This window comes from Ahaetulla prasina, chromosome 2 (genome assembly GCF_028640845.1).
Source record: "Ahaetulla prasina isolate Xishuangbanna chromosome 2, ASM2864084v1, whole genome shotgun sequence".
Taxonomy (NCBI): Eukaryota; Metazoa; Chordata; class Lepidosauria; order Squamata; family Colubridae; genus Ahaetulla; species Ahaetulla prasina.
The window spans coordinates 271,896,205-271,922,023 of record NC_080540.1 but is presented as its reverse complement, the minus strand read 5'-3'; the positions used below and the strand labels follow the sequence as shown (position 1 = coordinate 271,922,023).

Here is a 25,819-nt window from a genome sequence, read left to right as displayed (position 1 = left end):
AGATTTAAATATCAAAAGCCTTTACACTATACATTAATTTCAATGAAAAATATTGTTCAAATTTTTACTTCAATAGTAATTTTATAAAATAAAATTAAGTGAGTGACCCTATTATGTATCTCTTACGTTACCAAACATGATCCTGAAATTAGGAAATTTTAATTAGTTATTTTGATGTAAGAGGAACAGAGTTAGTTTTAAATTGCTTCTATATTTTCTATGCAACTGCCATCCCTTAATCATCCTCTTTGCTCTTAGTAAACTGCATGCTAGTTTACTTCTTTCTATTATATCAATGTTTTGATATATTTTAGCATAATAATTTATCAGTACCGTCACTGCCACAAGAAATTTTAAATAATAGTCGGGCAGAAGCAGAGCAAAAAATCATTATGGAAATAAGTTCAAATTGAATATAATAAAACATTAAAAGGTAGATTACCATAGGAAAAGGTGAGATAAGTGCTGCCATGCAGAATGGATCATGTCTATGTGTATTTACCCATGTAGTATTACTGTAGTATTATTATTAATCTTTCATTATCTTCTTCACTCCCCTCCCCCTTATTTTTTATATTATTATTATGATTATCATTATTCCGTTGCCTTACAGGTATATTGAGAGCTTCTGCACCAGAGACAAATTACTTGTGTGTCTAATAAGTATTCAATTCAATTCATAAGGTAATATGCTGCAGTTCTAAACACAAAATAACAATCCAGATTCATGGATCATCTCCCAACACATGCCTCCCAAATCTTCTCAGGGAGATTCCCCAAACCTCTGGAATAGATCTGATAGTGCATAAGACATTGCAGGAAGAGAAATCCAATCGGTTGGTATTGCCTTTTCCACCAGCTAACAAAAAAGACATGCATACAACTTAAGAGAAATAAATGCTGTAGTTCTTATTTCTCAGCCAAAGATCATAATCAGAATTGACTTTTAAAATTTGATTTTAAGGGTGAATGAGTCAGTCTGTATAACTTTCTATACACATGTTGGAGCATTGTGGAGTTTTAACAAACATGGTCAGAGGCATATTTTGTTATTATCCCAAAGTAACAGCAACATTCATGTGGAAGGTAATCATTTCAATAAACATATTATGTAATAATTTATAAGAAGCACTTACTGGGTAATTTTTTTGGAGGGATGGAAGGATAGGTTCAGGTAGGGCTATAAAAAAAAAGTTTAAAGTCACTGTGATTTATATATTTCACAGAAAACAACATACCAGCTACACTAGGGGTATGAACTGAAAGTTTAGGATCAAATGCTTATCCCAAAACTGAAATTTCTAGCTTTTTAAATTAAACATATTACTTCCATAAATGTGTGAAAAAACTGATTAAACATTTAAGAATATGACACTCATTTAAGCCAAAGTTGCAATATAAATTTATCCAGGGACATGTGAAATTTTCAACACTGAAGACATTGTATTTAGTTATAAACATGATGTTTTTAGGTTTTTGCAGATTATGCAATTCTAAATGATCAACATAGGATTAAAGGTGTAAATTAAGTTCTCGGTAGTATCTGGAATAATGTCTATCTTTCAGTGAATGGAAAATTTAATTTATCTAAAAATAGCCACTATCAATATTAACAATGAATAAAAACTTGTCTTATTTATAGGTATTCCTCAACTCATAACTGTAATTGAGCCTGTCCATTATAGTTGCAAATTGTGATGGTCATTAAACAAAGTGACCATATGATCATTCATATCACTTAACAACCTCTACCCCAGTTCTCTGTGATGCGGCCATTTGATCACTGCACAAATTGTTAAGCAGAGCACTGGATACCACAGGGGAGGGAGAGTTCCTGGGAAGCCCTGTACAGGCCAAAATCCACCTGCATTGGGTCTCCCAGGCCTCCTCTCCCTTCCAAGACAAAATATGCTTCCCACCCACTGGGCCTTACATCCTTTTATCCATCCCATCCATCATGCATTTATCTTTTGAGGATCTCTGGACCTCCAGAGCTTGCACTGGGGACAGAGGGGGAGTGAGGCAGGGTGCTCTGTCCCTCAGTGACCCTGGGACAAGTACTTCATCCCAGAAGAAGATGCCACTTGTAGAGCAGCCACAATGAATTGTGACCCTTCCAGAGCTTATGTTAGAGAAGGAGGGGTGGGAGCTTCTATCCCTCAGCATCCCTGGGCTGCATGGCTTCATCATAGAAGCGGCTGCAATGAATTCTGGCCACTCTGAAAATGGCAGCCACTTTTGGGACCTACCACATGGCCCAGGGACACCCAAGGGATGGAGCGGCTTGCTTCCTTCCCCAAAATGAGTCCTTGGAATCCCAGAGATCTTTGAAAAGTAAGTGTGCAATGAGTAATGGAGGGTGGGGAGGAGGGAATGTGGCCTAGTGGGCTGGGAAGCAGGGGACTTGTAGGTGAGGGGGCACTTAAGCATCCCTGTAGACAATTGTAAAGGCGAATGGTCATAGGGGTTAGAGCAGCCCTAACTGAACCAGGCTGGAAGTAGCTTTGGGGGTCTTGAACAGTTGCTAAGTGACAAGTTGTAAGTCAAGGAATACCTGTACATCTTTTTTAAAAAAAAATACTTATTAGAATCCTAAGGGCATGCGATGGGCAGCAATTCCTTACGTCCAAGTTGAAAATGTTCATGAAAGGACTCACCTATTTTATATGCAATTTTATAACTCTTTGACTAAAAGACCAATCTGTTCAAATTGTTCCTCTTCTAGAATGTATCAATGAATCTCTCTCTCTCTCCCTCTCTCTCCCTCTCATCTGCAAAACTCTTGAGTGAACTATATAATTCCACTAGGCCAGAGTACTTATGATTTGGAGCATCAACATGTTTAATTGCTCTCAAAGGAAACTGAAACAAGTATGGCTGTAGAAGGCTCCGTTTCCCAACAATGTCTTACTTCAATGCTCATATTTATACTTAAAGAAAAACATATAATTAATTAGATTGAAGGTGGAAAGTTGTGATATATTATGATAGCAAGAACTCAGAAGTCTTATAGTATCTTTTTTGGCTAATAATTTTATTAAAAGGCAAAGGCTTTTGTGAACTACAGCTCACTTCATCAGACACATGAAATGGCTGGACCGATACCGGGACCGATAAAACACAAATGCGTGCTTTATCATAGGTAGTCCTCAAGATTTGGCTATAATGGACCCTGCCCTTTACAGTCACAAGTGGTGATGGCCATTAAGTGAGATAGTCTCACTCAATGACTCCATCCCCTTCACTGCCTGACACAGCCATTAAATAAATATCCAAGTTGTTAAACAGAGCGCAGAGTGCTTTAGGAGTGCAGGAGCCCCAGTTCTAGTTAGAACTGGGCTCCAGCTCCTCCTGCTCCAGGTCTCCCCCATACCTGAGACACCCCATACTCTGCTTCCTATCCCTTGGCCCCTGCAGGCTTTTCCCTCTCCCACCAGGTTTCTGCAGGCCTTTCTCTTTACACTGAGTCCATTAAGGGCCTTTCACCCTTCCACCACTTCCCTGCAGACCTTAAGCCTAATTCCAACCCCACTGAGCCCAACACTTTCCTTCTAATTTACCTTTTGAAGATCTCCAGGCTCATTTTGGGGATGGAGGGAAGGCCACCCATCCCTGGCTGTGTGGCTGCCTTCTGGACCTAACCATTATTTTCAGTGTGCCCACAATTCCTTACAGGTGTACCCAAACAGCATCCACTTCTTGGATGATGATTGCTGTGTAAGTGAGGGACAAGTAATTTCAGAGCTGCTGAAAATGATTGGAAAATAGCCACATGGCCCAGGTAAAGTTTAGGTCAACTCGCCATGGCTGATTTGCCCAAGCCATCTTACCCTGTACAACTCACCACAGCCAACTCACCATGGGACAATTCACTGTATAACAATTCAGAATAGGATAACTCAAGAGAGGGACAATTTCAGTGGGTCCTGTCTTGCTTTAGGTTTAAATCCTCTCAAGTTAAAAGTACTCAGGGTGCAATTCTAGTTGGCTTTCTCTTGAGTTATCCCGCATTGAATTGTCCTGTGGCAAGTTGTCCTCCAGTGAATTGTCCTGTGACGAGCTGGCCGTAGAGAGTCAGCCATGATGAGACAGCTGGGGCGAGTTAACTGGGGCAAGTCGGCCACAACGAGCTGTCCCGTTGACCCGAACTCCTTCCCCATCATGAAGTCTGGATATCTTCAAAAGGTAAATCTGCACCGGGTAATAAGAATGTGGGGAATAGACCCAAGGCCTGCAGGAACCCAGCAGCGTGGGATCAGGGGAGGGAGGGCAGGGCCGCTACAGCATTTTTGTGATCTGCTGGGGTGTTGCACCAACCATAACTTCAAAACAGGGTTGTAAGTAGCTTTTGGGGGATTTGTAATTTCTAACAGCCATTAAGCCATTAAGTGACCATTCATATCTTGAGGACTATTTGTATATTAAGTAAAGGTAAAGGTTCCCCTCGCACATACGTGCTAGTCTTTGCCGACTCTAGGGGGTGGTGCTCATCTCCGTTTCAAAGCCGAAGAGGCAGCACTGTCCGAAGACGTCTTCGTGGTCATGTGGCCGGCATGACTCAACGCCAAAGGCGCACGGAACACTGTTACCTTCCCACCAAAGGTGGTCCCTATTTTTTCTACTTGCATTTTTACATGCTTTCGAAACTGCTAGGTTGGCAGAAGCTGGGACAAATAATGGGAGCTCACCCCGTTACACAGCAGCACTAGGGATTCGAACCGCTGAGCTGCCGACCTTTCAATCGACAAACTCAACGTCCTAGCCCCTGAGCCACCGCGTCCCTATTTGTATATTATAAACTATTATAATGTATAGCTTAAAGTTAATGATAATAACTTATCACATTATAATATCTAAGAGAAGTTTCTACAGTAATATAAATACAACTTTTTAAAAAAGAATCCCGTTTTTATTTCCCTAATGCCTAATTATAATTATCATAGCTGAAAAACACAACTACAAACAGAATCTGAAAATGATTAGCATAATTTTATCTTGTCCTTTTTCCAATGAGCTCGGGATCTGTGCACATATATTTCTCTTAAAATAATTTACACATACAGTAAGATCAAGTTTTTCTTGTCTGTTATAAAAGTTTAATGATGGTTATACTGTATATCCTCATCCATTCAGTTTTTGTTCATCATAGAATTCCTGATAAACAAAGCTTGAAACCGAAAACTACAATAATTTATGGCAGCAATTGCTTTTTAAATATTTAAAATAGTCAGTTAGAAGAATGTTAAAGTAGTTAAGGTTAACTATTAATGTTTAGCAATTAATATTAATATTAACAGCTAATAAAACAATGTTAATGACTGATTTTTTAAATTTGTTTTCTACTGTATTTAAGAAACAGCAAGAAATCTAAGTGATTATATTACAGACTGTTTCAGTATTTTTCATAAATATGCATGTTTTACAGAGAACACTTTTCATGCATCAAAAACTTGGCGCAAGTGAAAATATTAAAGCAAAAGCAAATATTTTACCTAGAGGCATCACTAGCAGTTTCTTAACAACTGATTCTAAGAAGAGAATTTGACAAGTGCTATATTCAGGGCAAAAGTCATTTGAAAAGTTCAGCGAGTACTTACTTTGTAAATAGTGCAAAACCATCAACACAAGACTATAGCTGTTTAAAGTGCCTCGGCTGGCATCATTTATACCATGAAAGCTTGCCCATTTCTTTACAACCAGCGCTAATGGACGTACTCGGTTCTCAACTATAAACAAGAAATAAAATGTTGACAGGCAGAACACTTACATGGTTATTCAGTGAGAATGGCTATATACAGTTTAATTCAAGACTGACCTCTCAACTAGAGCACATATTCATGTATCATTATTAGGGTTATGGATGCTAAAAATATTTTGCTTTTAAAATAGTTTTGCCCTTCTTTATTACATTAGAAGCTCTTCCTATCTACGAGAATCTATTCTGTCTACCATTTTCATAGCTTCACCCCAAAATACTTTTTCTTAACTGAATATATGTTTGTTGTTGTTCAGTCACTAAGTCATGTCCGACACTTCACAACCTCATGGATCATAGTATGCCAGCCCCCAGCCCCATCCTCCATTATCTCCCTGAGTCTGCACAAACTCATGCCCACTGTGTCAATGACACTATCTAAACATCTCAACATCTGCCATCCCCTTCTCCTTTTGCCTTCAATCTTTCCCAATATCAGGGTCTTTCCCAATGAGCCCCCTCTTCTCATTTGGCAGCCAAAGTATTAGAGCTTCTTAACTAAAGTAAATACAGCTAAAAACCTGAATCTCTCTCTGCCATCCCCTAATATTATTTAATATTATTTAAATTTAGGAACTATGAGCATTTTGGGACAAAAAAAAAACCCCATTATATTAAGTGCCACATTGTTTACCAGTGCTATTCTAGTCCTTACAACCATTCATTTAGCAACCATTCAGTTACAGTGGTAATGAAAAAAGTGACTTACAAGTCTCACACTTATGACTGCCACAGTATTCCCGCAGTCACACAATCAAAATTTGGGCATTTGGCAATTGCCATGTATTTATGATGGTTGCAGCTTCCTGGTATCATGTGATCACCATTTGTGACCTTCCCAAGGGAGTTCCAACAAGCAAAGTCAATGGGAGAAGCCATGATTTATTAAACGAATGGTTGTAAGTTTGAGGACTACCTGTATTAGAATTCAGACATGTTCTTTACAACCATCATCACGTTTGCTTGGTTTTTCAGTATGATGGTTTCTCTCAAGTTTGCATGTCTGGCGCCAAAATTTTAGGTAACCAAGTATCTCAGTTTTCATAGGAAGTAAGGATACTAGAAAGAACCCAATCTATGATACAAAGAGTAAACTACTTACTGTATGCATAGGTTCTCAGAAGGAATGTATTTCTTATTCCTGCAACATTGTTTACATTCAAGTCAAAATCCATACAGCTAGGAGAAAAAAACAAATTCAATTTGCACTAGTACTTTATACAAACAAATCCAAATTGTATTACATTAAAAATATTGAAGGGAAAACCTTTTTTTCAGGATAAATAATTCTCTGTAGTAGAATAACAATACCTAGAGATAGTCTTTTCAATATTTGGCATCCCTAAAACCCTCCAATTCTTTGGCTTTGCTCCCTGTACTGCCTATTAGGAATTGGGCAACAACCCCCATATACTTATTAGGATGATAGATGTCCCACTTCACTAGGAATGAAGTTTTCTTTCAAGCATTTGAACATGGATGCTCCGATGGTGGAAAAAGTATAGTATTGAAAAGCCTGGGATTCCAAAAGCCAATCACAAAAATCAGTATTTTGTCCATTTAAGTGTATCTCTGCATTCTCTTTTAACATGAGTATTTGATACTGTACATGATCATAATGGGGAAAAAATTATATCATGAAGTCCTCTATTCATGTCCAGTTGCAAAACACTGTATTTTAGGTATTGAAGTGAGTGACTATTTATGTAAGTATGTGGGATCGATAGTAAAATTAGCATGCCAGCTTACCTTAGGCACTCTTTGCTCTGCCTATGAATTCTAGACTGCACAATTGGACCATCGATACTGAGTGGTAAAAGAAATGCACTTGGCTTTTGCTCAAAGGCACTGCTGTTTTAAATGAGCTACTGCTGAGACCAGGCGACAATTAAGTGTTGCTTCTTAGGAAGCCATTTATTTAAGCAGACACATCATTTATCAAGGTCTTGGGGAAAACAGATTCTAATGAATTGTAGAAGAGCTTGAACAACTGAATATAATTAAAATGAGTACAATGCATTGATCGTAGTTGCTAATCAAACCTTTGAGAAATAGCAAGTTATAAGAAAGGTACAAAATCTGCTAGTGAGACAATCAGGAAATCCTGACAGACTCTGGAGTAGCCAAAATGCTCAAAAACAAACAAGTCAGTGTATTGTTCTGCTGATAATTTGGCCAAGCCTATAAACTACTGATCAACAGCAGGAAAAACATTTAATTGGTAAGATGATCAGATACAGACATACTGGGGAATAGGTAGGATACCGCAATCTCTTTCTTATTCACACAAGAGGTGGTTTTAAAAGTAGTGAGGACTCACAAAATGTAAATATACATATGTTATTAGAGTATTTGATAATGGAAGGATAAATACCAATCTTTTGCTCCCAGAAACTGAGGTGGTGACCCTTCAAGTAATTTCCTATGGTCCCATATCAATACTCCACTGCTCAAAAGTCCAAGGTGTGACCGCCACATATAGGCTGAGAGATAGAAAAGAGCAGCATAGCAGCAAAGGTCTCTGGGTTTGTCTCAGGGGCTGGCTGACCAAGTTACGTGATTTAGGGTGTATCAAGTTTTTCAATTTCCAAACATTAGAGGTGCTCAAAAGTTGTGACATGCCTTGGGGATTGTAAAGATATTCTGGTTACTTTAATATAATTTAGATGTGCTTGGTAAGTAACTTCATAAATATAACTTTTTAACCTTTTGTTTGCTTCATTTCACAGGTTCAGCTGTCTTTCTCTTTTTGTTAAATGTTATTTTGTCTGAGAGTGTTAATACTGCTGGCCTCATTTCCTGTGAGTAATGACTTCTAAAAAAAGAACAAGATTGGGAACTTTCACTCATATGAGTCACCTAATCGGAACTAGCAGAGACTTGTTGCTGTCTGAACTCCAACACTGTGAAACATTCTCAATATGGCCTACTGTTAAGAGAAAAAAGTAGTGATGATGCTAGAAACTACCTAGCAGCCAGTCTTGCAAGAGAAATATATCCAAAAATGCTTGAAAAGTGCAACAAGCGAACAGTTCTTTTGTGACCTGTTGTAAATTCACAAATGATAATCTTGAACAAGATCCAAGAGAGCTGGGATCAAGCCAAAAACGTATCTCTTAATAGAGGAAAGATGTCAAACAACTTTCACTGTGAAACTTGATAAACTGTTTGACATCCTCAACAGCAAGTGTCAAATTGTTCAGTGTGTCAAATTCGGCTGCCCTGCTGGCTGCAAAAAACCTCACATTAACTCTACCTGGCCTAAAGAGATGAAGATACCACTGAAGGAACTTGCTTTTGTTAAAGGTCAGAGACAAGATTGGTTCTTTTGGATTGCACCAAACTGGTTTGCCAGATGTGTCCGAGCGGAAATGAGTAGTCAAAAGACCAAAGTGGCAAGACGATGAGAGCCAAATATAAGCAGAGAAGTATTCCAGACATTTTGATACGGACAAATGAAGTAATTATCTCTTTTGATGAAAATGAAGGACAGAAGACTGATGCTGAAGATGAAGAAGAATGTGATTGAAGTTATGAAGAGACCTTAGACCAAACACATGTACCCTCTACTTCAAAAGAAAAGACAGAATACAATAGATTAAAATAAAATAGATCACTATGGAGAGCATAAGATACGGTGTTGGTCTATGTGCCACTGCTGCCATTACCACAGCCACTTTCACAGATGCTGAGTTGAACACCAAAGAAGACAAAAGACTTGTAGTTGACCACAATAAAGTCAAGAGAGCCCAGGAAAAAATTATGAAGTTCCTAGATCAAGAATTTGATGAACTATGTAAGAATGGTGAAATAGAATGCATCTTCTTTGACAGCCATATAGATGTAACTAAAGTAGTGCTGAAAGCAAACAATTCAGACCAGCAATTCCCCAGTACCATCAAAGAAGAACATTATTATGTTTGCACTGAGCCAGGTGGAAGATATCTTTATCATTTCACTCCAAAGAAAGACTCAAAAACAGGAAAACCTGCTCAAGCAACTACAGATAATCTGGTGTATGAAGAAGAAAGGCATTGACAAAAGCTTGAAACCATTGAAGGAGATTCTACAAATGTTAATACGGGCTGTGAAGGTGGTGCCATGCACTGAGTAGAGGTTAAGCTTGACCGGATGTTGATCTGGTTGGTGTGTGCACTCCACATGAATGAGTTACCCCTATGACATTTAATCACAAAATTGTATGAGAAGACCTTGTCTAACAACAAATGGGGAGGTAAAATTGGCAACATGCTAGACACTGCAACAGAACTTGACACTGATTTTTCATTCACCAGAGTTTTAATTGGTGAGACTCTCATTTCACTGAGCGACAGTGTTGAAAGGATCACTCTACTGATTAAGCATATGGATATAGGATCACAGGCAATAAGGACAGGAGAACTTCCCACAGATCCGGCTCTTCTGGAAATTGGCCACATAAGCCACTCACATTGGTTTACAACTGCAAATAGGCTTTGTTGAATATGGGCTTCAAAACATGGCTTTAAAAGCAAATTCTCCAAAACTTAAGAATGATAGTCGAATACATCATTAGTGTGTACTACCCTTGCTGGTTCAACATCCAAGTAAAACATTCCTGGATTGAAGACTGGTGTCATGTTCTAGCTGCAGCAAGTCAGACTGCAAAAGAAGGCTGTAGTAGATGCTATTTTGCCAACCATTCAGCCCTCAGCATGGTACACTTTCAGTGAAATGATAATCCAGACACTCTTGTGTTCAGATGACATTCAAGAGAGGAGAGCTGGTGTGCAAAAGATAATTACTCAGGGCTGTACACCGCCCTGAGTCTTCGGAGAAGGGCGGTATAAAAATATGAATAAATAAATAAATAATAAATAAATAAATTACTTGAGGGGTGCAGACAATGAAGTGCTAGGAGATTTTTATGTATGTGCAAGAAAAACGCCTTTAATCAGCACCACAGCCCCACTCTGTTGAAACTGATTAACTGGTCTGAAGGTGTATATGAGCCATCCTTGACGTGTAAACAGCCTGTAGTGGAAATAAAGAAGTTCATTGACGAACCAATACAAGTACCACAGTGGCTCTGTCATGCCCAATCAATAGAGGGATGTATGAAACAGGTTACAGAGGCAGCAAGCAACGTGTATACACATGAGAAACATGAGGGTTATATCAGAGGCCAAGAAGCAAGTTGGTGGCTGATGTCTAAGAACAAATCAAAACAAGACTTGATGAAACTTGCTTAAACATTTTTGTAACTCAGTTAATTACAGATAATTGCTTTCTGATGTTAGTTTATGATCGCATAGATTATTTTTTGCTTAGCTAGGTAAGATTTATGCAGAAAAAAACTAATTTTTGTAGCACAAGGTAAAATTTTGAGAAGATAATAGTACTTGGGTTACAAGACACTTTTGTGGGGTATATAATCAGATGTGGATTTACCATACCAAGCTAAACATTGTGCAATTGCAAAAATAACAGATTTGAATTCTTGGTGTAAAAACGTATTTTTAGAATCCCTAACTGAAAAAATTGCAAAAAATAATTTTCACCCCATTAAATGACACGGCCTAGATGCATCCAGCATCATAAAGCTTTCTTGCTACATAGTTCCACTCTCTAATTTGCTCTCACTATTTGCAGTGTATTTCTGGGCATGATACTGGGCTAGTGGGAGTTAGTAGTATGTGGGAGGCCACAAGTTCCCCATTTTTTATTTTGAATTCTGTTAAAATAGTAAATGGAACTAGCTTTATTGCTTGGACTGGATCAGCCATTGCAACTTCAGCCACTTCTCTACTAATAAAAGCATGCACAGAGACAAAATATCAGAAAAAAAAATCTTTAAACTTCACTGAAATAATGGAATTCACTATAACTTTTGCAACTGATTGTCACCATTACTATACCAATGAGAAAACAAATGGCAGATTGATAGGAAAACTCTAAGAAACATGTCCCATACTAGTAAGCCCACCCTGTCTAAATGAATATATGAAAAAATAATGGTAATTGCAGTTACTTGCCTGACTTTATCCCTGAACTTTACTATTGGCACTTTTGCTCGGATCAGTTGAGGTCTCTCAATATAACTTGCTGTAAAGAAAATGAAAAACTCTTGTAACATCCAATATAAATGCTATTTTGCAGCAGGAAATTTATCAGAACATATTTCCTATACAGTTTCATGTTGCTCAGATGTAATTAAATAAATAGATAAAATTTAATTAGTGATTTTATTGCATAGAACTTCTTAGGCTCTACTGCATCGTTTCTGGCAGGGTTTTTATTCAATTTGTAGAGATTTTCTAAATGAATGGATGACCCCCTTTCTGCTTGGATTATGTGCCATGAAATCATTGAATCTTAGTGACCACATATTTTCCATGACTGACTTTCAAGAGGAAATTATATTACATTGCTAGATCTTTGTATCTTTAGGTATTGTGGGTTGCTGCTATTGTATTTTACTGACTATGAGATTCTTAACTTAATCTTTATTGTAACAGCTATAATTGTATGTTTTTTATTATCAAAGAATATATGATTGAAGCAGCATAGAAATATCAATCAATACAGCAAATTGGATTGCATGTTTTGAAAATTATTCAGAAGTGCTTCAGGCTATCTATCCACAATCCATCCATCCATCTAATTTAGAAACTGCCCATTTCCCTCACAAAAGAACTCTGTATAGTCTGCAAATAAACTTTGTGTGTGCACATACACACACACAAATAACTTAAGAGAGCTCAGTGCATCACTGCTATTCATAAAAACATGACTTTGTACAGGATTCTGCCTTAACAGTCAGTGTAAATACATGATGCTTTAATAATTAAATTAATTAAGACAGCATCACCATCTCTCTCAAACTGACATAAAAGAGATTGTCTGCTTTAATAAACAAAAACAAAAAAAGTGGTGATCTTATTTATGCAAGGTCCAAAACACTTCTCTGGGATTATATCTGAAATGTGCAGAGTTTAAAAATTTGTTTTAGCTTGAAATTTCATTTACTAAAACACCATAAACAAATTAACAATATTCATCTCATTAAACATAGTCTAGAACTTACAAAGCTTTCTACAGAAGTGTTTTTGGAGTACGCTGAGTATGTGTCTTGCTTCAGTCTTCTGATTCATCTGAAATAAATTAGTCATTAATGTTTTAATAATGTTTAATAATGTTTAGACATATATATGGTAGAACACTCTGAAAAGTGGAAACATTTCACCAAATGAATGCATGAAGTGAGAAAGAAAAGGAGTAAACCCAGAAGATGAAACCACTTTGTTCATTATAGGACAGCAGGAACAACCTCCAAGGTCCAACTCTTAGAGCAGCCCATGTGCTAAAGCTGAACCACTATACCAGGAGTTTTTTTTCTATCATGTAAAGTCCCAAGAAAATTTAGAATGATGGGCAATCAATACATTTGGAATTCCAGATAGTGTTAGACTGAGTTTAAAACACACATGGACATACACACACAATAATTTCATTTATCAAAATGTAGGAGCTTGTAAAAGACAGCCATTAAAGAAAGGTAATTTTTGCCACGTTCTATTGTATTGGGATTATAACAATTGTTTGGATCAATAGTAAATAGAGAATAGAGCTCAATTCTTCCTAATCTCTTTTACAACTATCCAAGCATTTCCTTTTGTTAATAATAGTATCCATGTCTCTCTAAAAATAAGTCTAATGACTATATAAATCATTTAAGTGGTATTTCATAGTCCCCTTCCCAAATTTGCTTCAAGCTATTTGTCACACTCACACACTATTTCAAAATCCAAACAACAAAACAGACAAATGGAATTAAATCAGAACCCATAGTTAGGCAGTATTTCTTAGTATATAAACTGAACCCTCTATATGAAGCGTATTTGCATAATTATTGTTTCAAAAGTCATTTATTAGTGGCTTTTACTACTGATGTGAATGCCTTCTAAAAATGTTATTAAAACTAATGTAGCATGTAATGCACCAAACCACCCTTTAAACTTAAAGTGATTTCTTTCAAATTATCTGGCGGGGTTTTATTTTCCATTTTTGCAAGGACACAGCTTCTTTAAAATTGCAGAGCTCACCCCACTAATTGTCTTATTTTTGTTACAGAAAAAGCAGCATGCAGGATGTGTCCTTCTTGTCATCTTAAAAAGTTGTGGCTGCAGTAAGGCAGTTTTTCTTAGATGGAAAAGTATTTCCATCATGTAAACAAGAAAATTTATACAAATCATGCAAGCATGGCCATGGAGAATTCTTATACTGTATATCCAACAGAAATAGGGTAATATATTAACATCGCTTTTATTTTTCTATTTTCTTGCCGAAGTGTTACTTCAAAATCATTAGAATACTCATTTGAATGAATAGCTATTTTCAATGAATACTTTGCACAAGCTCAACTTACACCTTATCGATAAATTTGATTTTTTAGAAACTAGTTTTACTTGTTCTTCTATATTTATCTCCCTTTCACTACTCTCTCTTAAAAAAAATATGGATATTTATATTTTTTTTTCCTGTACTTACTGGCTCCTCTTTAACCACTAGGCACAAATCACCATCACTGCTACGAGTACCAAATCCATTCAGTGAAGATCCAACCAAAAAGAGCCTACTATCTGCAAAGCAAAAATAATTTAAAAATTATGTTCTTCTTTGAAAGAACTCAAATACCAAAAATTTAAATATAGAATAATAAATATACAGAATTGCAACATACTTGGAAAGATCTGCTGAATTTCCCTTTGGAGTTGAGTCCGGCAAAGCTCTTTTTTGTTCAAGTCGTAGGTTTGTTGTTGACATGCTTGAAATAACTCCAGTACTTGCTGACTTAACTTTATGTATAAAAAAAACTTACATTAAATGTATAAATATTAATCCAGTTTTTTAAGTCTTATTGAATGTAGGCAACTTTTTGATAAAAAGTCATCAGTCCTACTTTATCTGGTTCATACTAGATCTGTCTTGCAAATAACAAATTATCTAGATACTAATAAGTATCATTAGATACTTATTAGATACTAATGAGTAAGGTTAATTATTTCAGGTCTATGAAGCAGCACATCAATCACAAGACCAAGAAACATTTATTCCTGGAAGTTGAAGACAATCAAAAAACAAATTGGGTTTTATTCTAACTGAATACTGATTTTGGATAACCTGGTAGATTTACCTTTAAAATTGTTGCTATACAGCAATAAGCAGTGGAAAATCTTTGCTACTATAATAGTCCTTAGCCTGGATGGCAAGATTAATGCAGCACAAAACACAGCCTCCTTCCACCCACTTTGATTAGGATTGGAGGCAGTGACAAAAAGACTTCTCTAGGAAGATGGTGTGGTTTTGTTTTTTTTTAACATTTCCAATTTAAAGAAAATGTCAAATTGTAAGAAGTGCATTAAGCCAACCTGAGATTCTGCACTTATAACACTTACTTTGCAATATTATGACCAGTGGTGGGATTCAGTCAGTTCGCACCACTTTGGGAGAACTGGTTGTTAACTTTCTGAGCAGTTTGGTGAACTGGTTGTTGGAAGAAATCATTAGGGCAGAGAACCGGTTGTTAAATTATTTGAATCCCACCACTGATTATGACCAATATTCTTTTCAATCTTACCTTATCTTTGGCTACAGGAAGTGTAGCTTCTATAGCATTATTAAAGGAAGGTTCTTGTAAAGGTGGCACACATCCTGTTAAATCTGAGATGTAATGTGCTTGAAATAATGGTGAAGAAATTGATCCAGGGAATGAATAACTATGATCTTCTATTAAAGGCACTAACTGGTTAGCTGAAGTTAATTCACGATGAGGTGAATGAAATCGCTGACGCTTTACTTCATAAGGAACATCCTCTTCTTTCAACCTCCTAAAAACATAAAAGATTTGATCATTCCAATTTTCCACTTAAAATATGCAACAAAAACCTCAATTGTAAATACTTCTGATTAACGTGAATATTCCAAAACTGAACATTATGCTTTATAAGGATGTGCCAAATTCTTTTAAACAGGGAACCCAATTGTGCCCCATGAAAAAGTGCTAGATTAAATACAAGTTTTGTTATTGAAAATTTAATCCGATGAAGACCAGCTTACACAAACCATACTGTTTTTTAAATACTCCCTATCCAAAAGAATAAGTTCACATCTTACAAAGTGCACTTTAGTGAGAAGTTGTGTCCAACGTGTACCCAGTGAAAAGGGTGATAAGAAAGATAGAAGAGATGGAAAAACTTACCACAACCGCCATTCAAAATGTAGAAAGTGTCTGTGTAGGTTTAGATTGTACAGACAGTAAAATGTTTGATCTGGGCAAAAAAGAACCTCTATTTCATTTGACAATATTTATATATGAAAGCAACAATTGTGTATTATAAAACATCTTGCTTTCAGCAGGCTCAGTAAGCTTGATATGATTATTTTTAGACTACAATATTCATAATAAACAACAGACTTGTTTAATACTAATCAAGCATTAATTATGTTAATTAATGAATTCTGTGATCTGAAAATAAAGATTCACACACTTTCAATTACTGAAATACTGACAAAAGTTCCTGCCACTCATACAGGATATCTTGCCATTATTTTTTAATCAAGGCAGCAGTCGCTGCATACAAGATAAATTTTATGCCCATAAAAAAGATTTCAATGGTGCTTCTCTTTGAAAAAAAAGCTTTGACAAAGACTTATTTGATGTGACTCTGGGAAACAAAGCAATAGCCCACAAACAAATCATAATAATTATTAGGCCTCTAGTGAGATTACAAGGATTACTTATCAGAAAATGTGAAAATGCACCAATGTTACATAAAAGGACACTCCCCTGAAAATAGATAAGCAGTAATTTAAGGTGATCTTTAGTGAAACTTCAGAGCAAGAATATTATGGACCATATCTATTTAGTAGAGGATAAAAATGCTAGTGCTCTACAATCCCCGATACAAAGTAAAGGAGAACAGATATGCAGCCAAGTGAATTTTCAGGCATTTGGCTTTCTTAGCATTCAAATGGCCAATTAAAAGCAAAACAAATGCTTGGAAAAAATATTCTTGATATCTCACTGTTGTAATAATCAAATCATTCAGTTACTTAATAAGCTGAATGCCATGTACATGTAGTTGATAATGTAACAGATAAAGCACAAGCATTTGAGAAGCATAAAGATACTTTTTAAACACTGCATTAATTCTATTCATGCTTACACAAGAAAAACATTTTTTTCAATGAGCTATATTTTCAGTACAAGTTGATAGTCTAAGCCAAAGGTTTCTTTTCTTTTGATTAAAGTATCAGTTCAGATACAAACTGCATTTTAACCTACGTTATGTTCTAAATATTTCCATTGGCTATTAACATCATCCAAATTACACAAAAATATAGGATCATGCAAGTATTATAACTGGAAGTTATTAGCTCACTAATGCCTTTTTAAAAACACACACACATACGGATTCCTCTGATACAGTTTGGCTTATATATTTCATTTCCCACAGCACTTTTGACTTGTGGTTCTGGGAAGCTGATACTCTTTCCCTGACATTTTTGATATTGTTAGTAGAAAGACAAGAAGCACAAAGCAAGCCACACTTACACAGCCATTTAAAAAATAATGGAGGCAATAATGGAGCCATATACCAATATGAAAATCTCCAAACTTTGCATATGAGAGACCTCTATTATCCAGTGAGGTAATCATCAAGTTAAAATAAAGCAGACTTGGAATTAGTGTTTGTTTTTCTAAAAATGGAAGGACTTTCTATGTGGAAATAGCTTCTGAGCCATTGAAACTTTCTCACATATGAAATGGAAGAACATTTAATCAATTTATCACCAGTCTTCCCTGCAACTAACTCAGATTCCCTATGTGCCTTGAATATCCAAGTATACATTGTGAGGATGAAAGTTCTAAGGAATACAGGGAAAGAAAAAAAATTTCACAGAATCATTCTGAATAAAACTCCATTCATGCTGGATCTAGTCCTGTAATACCATGTCTAAGTCCCAGTATGCACTGAGGCGCTAAACTTTTCTAAACTTTTTTCTTTTTAACTCAGTACTGGAGAATTCAAAAAATTTCCATTGCTACCTGTATTCAAACATTTTAAAACTTAGAACAGGACCAGAGCAAAGCTAGAACTAAATTTGTTTTCATTTCAAAGTATCTAATATTTAATGTTTCCCATTTATTGTATTAAAAAATTATACTTCAGTGGAAATTTTTGGAATTGGTTACCTCCAATCATTGAAGATGGTGAAAACTCTGGAGCTTCAGGTTGTTCATCTTTAATACAGTGTCACATGAAATGTGAAATGTGTGGCTCATCTTATGATACCTGCTAGTTTCAAACTTACTAGGCAATATTAATTATTTGTTAATTTTATATGACACCTGCTATCGTTAATCTAAACTGGAAACTAAAATTGTCAAACTCATCACTGTGCAGCACATTTTCATACATTAAGCTGGCGATTTGATTTCCAAATGGGATCTATACAAACAATACAAATACAAAAGCAAGTACAAAACAAGCCATTGGTTCCATAGCTTCTACAAAATAATTCTTCCTGTCACGTTTATATATCTTACTTACTTTCTGCGCCGGAATAACATAGGTGTAGGTGGTCCATGCGATGGATTATCATTTTGGCAGGCAAAGTGTGGTGGTGAAATAGGAGGGATGGTTGAAAGAGTACCATTCACGAGAGTTCTAAGGATATTAAAGTGTGATATTACTGCTTATGAAACTTACCAAGGTCTTAAAACCAGAACTGTATTAAAAGTTGCTCTGAAAATTTGTTTCAATTTACTTAATTTTATTATGCTTCTAAAGCTCTGGTCCATTTATTTCATGCTTTTTTTTTCTTGTTCTTTTGCTTTTTTATTTTCTTTTTCCATTATAGGTAGCCCCTCAGCTTATGACCAGTTGCTTATTGATCATTCACATTTACAGTGGCCAGAGAACAGGTGCTTTATAGCCCTGCTGTTGATTATGGTAACGCAACCACCCCACCACATGGCCACATGACTGCAAGTGTGGCTCTTGGCAACTAGTCACCTTATGACTGATCGTGGCATTGCATAGTCATGTGACCACGATTCACAATGTTTTTTTGCCTGCAAAAAATACCCATTTAATTTGCACTTACAACTGCAGCGTTCACTTAATGTCCACCGCAAAAAAGAATCATAAAATCACTTCTAGTCCCGTGGATACCTTGTCTCACAGCCCTAGTGACTTATGACCGGATTTCTCAACTTGTAAAATGCCTTCCAGACAGACAAACAGACATTATTTACACACACATTCAATGAAACTGTTATTTGAATAATTAACAGAGTTTATGATTCTTTTATAAAACACATCACCTAGAAACACCTAGAATTACAAATATTAACTATTTTATAAAAGAATCACAAATTGTTTAAACTGATTACATAACTTTGCCTTATAATGCAGTCTTATAATATATATATATACACACATACACACGTGCACACACACATATATATGACTACTTCTCTATAATGATTTGCATTTTCAACATTTCAAGATTTGCTACCCCACATGATTTTTTCTGAAAATGTATGTCTGATAAACTTCATATTAAAATGATACCGAACTTACGTTGCTCTCTGAAGTGGCTGATGAAAGACAACTGGAGGTACGTTTACTGGAAGATTAATGAAGAGATTATATCGTTGGTGTTCTAGTGGAAAAGGTGGACGACTCAAAGTGGAAGAATTTGGGAACATGCTCTTCTGTGCTATAAGTGAACATGTATTCTTCTACCTATATAAATTTTAAATGAAACTGAAGTAAAAAAAAAAACTATTCACAATTACTATAAACTGATATGATTTTTGACAAATATATTCTCAAAATATTTACATTAATATTTACTGAGAAAAGTGTACATATTATTTACCATTTTTTGTATTAATACTATTAACATGTTTGGCATTATATTATATTATATAATTATACAGCTATATAATATTGTATTATCTTTTATAATAGCTGTATTAATACTGAAATACTTTTTCTATTATATTTGTATGCAGCCAAAGCAGTTCCCTTTATTAGAGTTTAAACACAATCCCTTCAATAAGCTGTATTTCCACTATTCCATTCTATTTTTCATAGATGTTCAGAATAAAAATACCAAAAATAGAAATACACTATTTTACAGAGTTGCAACTATATTGGTCTCTAATTGATTACAAAATACATGCCAGAAGCTTTATTAAATTTAGAAATTGAGAAAATGGCATATATGGTAACCAATATGACCAAGCAAGATCTCAAATATATTTCCATTCTGCTCTCTAGCACATGAATGTATCACAAACACACACACACAAATCTGCACTGAATACAAAAGAAATCTGTAAGGAAGTTGATATTGACATTTATTTATGCTATCAATTTATATCTCTGCCCATTTACTGTGCAGCTCAGGGCAGCTACCAAAAAACGAAAAACAAACAATAAACCAAACAGTTAAAACATACTGCATTGAGGAGAGTTCATACAAACAATATATGTAGCCCAGAACTTTGTTTTAATAGACTACAGGTAATCTTCGATTTAGGACAATTGGGACCAGGATTTCTGTTGCTAAGAGAGGCGGTTTTTGAATTGTTCCCAATTGTATGACCATTTTGCCACAATTAAATGAAGCACTGCAATTGTTAAGCCAATTCAGCTCCTCCTACTGACTGTTATCGGAAGCCAACTAGGAAAGGTCACAAATGGCAATCACATGACCCGAGGATGCTGCAACCATTGTAAATGCTTGCTGGTTGCCAAATTTTAATAATATGACCATGGGGATGCTGTGACAATTATTTGATTACGTGACTATGGGGATGCTGCAACAATCATCAAATACGTTGACTATGAAGATGCTGTGACCAGCCATAAGTAACTTCTTTCAGCGTCACTATAACTTCGTTAAACTTATAACTTTAAGTCAAGGACTGACTACCTATATATATTTTAATGCTCACAAAAATTCAAATGTGGCAGAGAAGCAAGAACCTCTCTATTATTTGCCTTCCAGGAGCCTGGCAATTTCAACATTGCATTTAAGAACTATTAATAGGACTGCCTTCGTGGATCTGTCTTGTTCTGAGATACAACTCCCAACAGCCCAAGCTAGCATGGCCAACAGCAGGGATACCAGGTGTAAAAGAAGATGGCCATATACTATATGTCATTGATCTAATATCTTTGAACCTTTAATAGCTGGCTCAGGGGCTAGGACGTTGAGCTTGTCGATCAAAAGGTCGGCAGCTCGGCGGTTCGAATCCCTAGTGCTGTCGTGTAACGGGGTGAGCTCCCGTTACTTGTATCAGCTTCTGTCAACCTAACAGTTTTGAAAGCACATAAAAATGCAAGTAGAAAAAATAGGGACCACCTTTGGTGGGAAGGTAACAGTGTTCCGTGTGCCTTTGGTATTGAGTCATGCCGGCCACATGACCACAGAGACGTCTTCGGACAGCACTGGCTCTTTGGCTTTGAAACGGAGATGAGCACCCCCCCCCTAGAGTCGGCAACAACTAGCACGTATGTGCGAGGGGAATCTTTACCTTTACCTATAATTTCTACCACGATGAGGGAAACGAAGGTATGTATTTATTTTCACTACTTTTTGTTGAACTTGTACTGCTAACAGGTTTGGAAATAATTTGCATTTGCATGCTTGGTAAGCCACTCACAGTACACCACTCAATACACAAATGGCTAATGAAGCAATGATTCCCTTTGATAACTGTTTTCATTTGATTCATCTTCAATAAAGCTTATTCTAAGATGATGGACATTAAGGCCAACAGTTTGGCAATTTGCTAGCTAAAGAAATATTAAAAACGACTTTCAATATATTTCTGATCATAGCATCTCAAAATTATCCAGGGACTACAGTAATTTTGCAGAAATATCACTTATCTTGTAGGTTTAAAAATGGCAAAGGAAATGCGATGAGATTTTTATATTTGTATATAGTGTAAAAACACTTACCTAACCTGGTGTTCTCAAAATGTCTTGACTTCAGTTTCCATAATCCCGGAGAAGCATAACAAACAGTCACACTTTTAGAGAATTACAGGAACTGAAATCCCCTGAAATTTCTTTGATGGATAATGGATAATGAAGGGGCGCATTTGAAGTTTATCAAATAATTATCAGACAAAAAGAAATATTTAATTACATAACATGCTGAAATTATTGAATTTCCTATATATTTGTTTATAGTTAACAATTCAGAAAATTTTAAAGTCAAATTTCACAGACGGATAGAAGACGAACTATGGAAAAGTATACAAGAATAAAGCCTTCTTATGCAGTTGCGTACAATAGAGGTAAAAACAAATACACTAAAATTATAAATATCAAACTAAAACCATCTTCCTTACCAGATATCATTAATGTAAATTATTTTTCCTAAATCACTTTGATTTCATTTTAGGGACATTTACTGTCAGAATATATCAATAGTAGCTTTTCAATTTTTCTTAGTTAAAAATTGCTTATATTTTCTTATAGATTTCCATCAACATCCAGAAAAACCAAATCTTTCCAAATGAGACACCCTCCTCAATAAAACCAACCAAAAATGCAAGAAAAGCCAGTAGATACCCTTTTTTTTTTTTTTTGCACTAATCCATCAAAGACGCAGCACACCAACTTTCAGGAATTTCCAGTTATTGGCTTGGCAAAGCATTCGCCTTCACTTTCCAATCTTTCTTGGGTTAAAGAATCAGTCTGCAAAGTTAGAGAGAGTTTCTTCAGGTGAAGTTCGAAATACACTCCATCCTTTTTTAAGACAATTTAGAAGCAATTGCCAAACTGTAAAGACGACATAAACCTATGTATAAGATACTGTACCTGAAAAGAAAGTATCTTTTTATACCCAAACCACCATGAACTGACGTGTTATTTGTAATAATAGCAATAAACGGTGCAGGACACCAAGAACTGCCAAGGCATCATCACCACCACCCGACCCTCGTGAAGATCCCCGTTTCTGAGGCCGGTTTTCTCCAGATTTCTCTCTTCTCAGATGCCCCGCCGAAAGTTCCTCGCCTTGGCAGGGGCCCTAGGACATCCTAACCAACGGCCCAGAAACAAGCTCTCTTGCCTTTTCTCTCAAAAGCCCTCTAGGCCCAACAGTCCGCTCGCTTGATCCCCGCTCGGTCAAAAAGAAGCCCAAGAGGCGCTTTCTTCATCTCGTCCGCTCCGGGCTACAACCTACGCGAAGGTTGTTTTAACTTACTCCGACGACGGCGTAGAATTCAGAAGCGGCTGAGGGTCGAGGCCCACCCGCTTTCCGAGGCCAGCCGCCTATCCTGTTTTCTTCCCCTCCTTTCTGGAGAGAAAGAGAAAGGCAGGTAGGATTCTCCGGAAGTAAGCCGGAAATTCCTTAAACGGGACCATCTCTATGGCTGAGGCTTTGGACTACCCCGGATGCAAAGCGCTCCGACCGGAAGCGCTCCAAAAGCCCCCGCTGTTACGCTCAATCTGTGTAATCTCCCACTCCGCTCCTCGCAAATTTCGACATCCCATTCTGCGCATGCGCCTTTGGCACTGCTCCCTTGTTCAAACACGCGGGTCGGACCGCTCTGGAGGCTTTATGTTCCTGGTTCCTGGAGAAAGGAATTCTCTTGACTCTCCTGCCTATCTTACAAAGGATTAGCATGAGTTTCCATCTCTAAATAACTACCGTTCTGGAGCGATATAAAGGCCCCTTACTGCGATAGAATAAACTAGACCTCGAAGATAACAGGGAGATTACAATTGCCATTGGGCAGAAAATTCCACTCATTTCAAAATGGCAAGATTGCTGAACTTCAATCGAATTTTAGGCAAACATTCAGAAATAGTTTCCACCTGTTCAAAGATCTAAGAAAGTCTATAATGATAGATATTTTTTTTCTTATAACTCTTAAATCAACTGTTTTGAAACTGTTATCACATAATCATGTGATAAATGTGAATCATTTATCACATGATTAAATGTGAATGCTGAGTTGTTAGTTGCAAAGTCGTGTCCGACCCATCATGACCCCATGGACAACGTTCCTCCAGGCTTTCTTATTCTCTGGCATCCTCCTCTGGAGTCCATTTAAGCTACTGCTTCAGTGACTCCATCCAGCCACCTCATTCTCTGTCATCCCTTTCTTCTTTTGCCCTCAATCTTTCCCAGTATCAGGCTCTTCTCCAGTGAGTCCTTCCTTCTCATTAGGTGGCCAAAGTATTTCAGTTTCATCTTCAGGATCTGGCCTTCTAAAGAGCAGTCATGGTTGATCTCTAGGACTGACTTGTTGGTTCACCTTGCAGTCCAAGGGACTCGCAGGAGTCTTCTCAAGCACCAGAGTTCAAAGGCCTCAATTCTTTGGCGCTCAGCCTTTCTTATGGTCCAACTTTCACAGCCATACATTGCAACTGGGAAAACCATAGCCTTGACTATACGCACTTTTGTTGGCAGGGTGATGTCTCTGCTTTTTAGTACGCTGTCTAGATTTGCCATAGCTTTTCTCCCCAGGAGCAAGCGTCTTTTAATTTCTTGGCTGCAGTCCCCATCTGCGGTGATTTGGAGCCCAGGAAAATAAAGTCTGTCACTACCTCCATTTCTTTCCCATCTATCTGCCAGAAATTCAGAGGGCCAGATGCCATGATCTTAGTTTTCTTAATGTTGAGTTTCAAGCCAACTTTTGTACTCTCCTCCTTCACCCGCATCAAGAGGCTTTTTAGTTCCTCTTTGCTTTCTGCCATTAAGAGTGGTATCATCTAAGGTTGTTGATATTTCTCCCGGCAATCTTAATTCCAACTTTTGATTCATCCAGCCCCGCCTTTCTCATGAGGTGCTCTGCATATAAGTTAAATAGGCAGGGCGATAGTATACAGCCTTGCCGGACTCCTTTCCCAATTTTGAACCAATCAGTGGTTCCGTGTCCAGTTCTCACTGTTGCTTCTTGACGCGCATACAGGTTTCTCAAGAGACAAATAAGATGATCTGGTACGCCCATCTCTTTAGGAACTTGCTACAATTTGTTGTGATCCACACAATCAAATGCTTTAGCATAGTCAATGAAACAGAAGTAGATGTTTTTCTGGAACTTCCTAGTTTTCTCCATGATCCAGCGTATGTTGGCACTTTGATCTCTAATTCCTCTGCCTCTTCGAAATCCTGCCTGTACTTCTGGTAGTTCTTGATCCACATACTGCCAGAGCCTAGCTTGTAGGATTTTAAGTATAACCTTACTAGCATGTGAAATGAGTGCAATGGTGCGATAGTTTGAACATTCTTTGGCATTGCCTTTCTTTGGAATTGGAATGTAAACTGACCTTTTCCAATCCTGTGGCCACTGCTGAGTTTTCCAAATTTGCTGACAAATTGAGTATAGCACTTTTACTGCATCGTCTTTTAAGATTTTGAATAGCTCAGCTGGAATACTGTCATCTCCACTAGCTTTGTTGTTGCTCAGATTTCCTATAGCTCATTTGACTTCACATTCTAGGATGTCTGGCTCAAGGTCAGTGACCACCCCATCGTGGTTATCAGGGCTGCTAAGCTTTTTCTTGTATAGTTCTTCTGGGTAATTTTGCCACCTCTTCTTAATCTCTTCTGCCTCTCTTAGGTCCCTGCCACTTTGGTCCTTTATCATGCCCATCTTTGCATGAAACGTTCCCTTCATATCTCCAGTTTTCTTGAAGAGTTCTCTGGTCCTCCCTATTCTATTGTTTTCTTCTATTTCTTTGCACTGTTCATTTAAGAATGTACTCTTATTCTTCTAGCTGTTTTCTGGAATTCTACATTCAACTGGGTGTATCTTTCTCTTTCTCCCTTGCCTTTCGCTTCCCTTCTTTCCTCAGCTATTTGCAAAGCTTCCTCAGACAGCCATTTTGCTTTCTTGCCTTTTTCTTTGAGATGGTTTTAGTTGCTACTCTTGTACAATGTTGCGAACCTCCGTCCATAGTTCTTCAGGCTCTCTGTCTATCAGATCTAATTCCTTAAATCCATTTGTCACCTCTACTGTATATTCATCAGGGATAT

General features: G+C 36.9%; 1 protein-coding gene and 1 long non-coding RNA gene across 3 annotated transcripts in view; one reads left to right on the top strand and one right to left on the bottom strand.

The window, feature by feature from the left end:
• TENT2 (terminal nucleotidyltransferase 2) overlaps positions 1–23,290 on the bottom strand; it is a 42,192-nt gene extending 18,902 nt beyond the window's left edge. Inside the window, exons 1-12 of one of the 2 annotated variants that reach the window (XM_058169388.1) lie at positions 23,039–23,290; positions 22,402–22,527; positions 19,387–19,551; positions 18,352–18,468; positions 15,375–15,624; positions 14,478–14,592; positions 14,285–14,376; positions 12,822–12,888; positions 11,770–11,839; positions 6,858–6,934; positions 5,598–5,726; positions 1,137–1,180 (exon numbers count right to left, since the gene is read on the bottom strand). In XM_058169388.1, coding sequence (XP_058025371.1) covers positions 1,137–1,180; positions 5,598–5,726; positions 6,858–6,934; positions 11,770–11,839; positions 12,822–12,888; positions 14,285–14,376; positions 14,478–14,592; positions 15,375–15,624; positions 18,352–18,468; positions 19,387–19,514 — 1,089 coding nt within the window. In that variant the 5' untranslated portion in view covers positions 19,515–19,551; positions 22,402–22,527; positions 23,039–23,290. The remainder of the gene's footprint in view (positions 1–1,136; positions 1,181–5,597; positions 5,727–6,857; positions 6,935–11,769; positions 11,840–12,821; positions 12,889–14,284; positions 14,377–14,477; positions 14,593–15,374; positions 15,625–18,351; positions 18,469–19,386; positions 19,552–22,401; positions 22,528–23,038) is intronic. The other variant, XM_058169389.1, reaches the window with a different exon arrangement.
• On the top strand, positions 6,941–7,715 carry LOC131191354 (uncharacterized). The gene is made up of 2 exons (XR_009153481.1): positions 6,941–7,309; positions 7,417–7,715. It is a non-coding gene; the product is annotated as an uncharacterized LOC131191354 (long non-coding RNA).
• Positions 23,291–25,819: the final 2,529 nt, after the last annotated feature.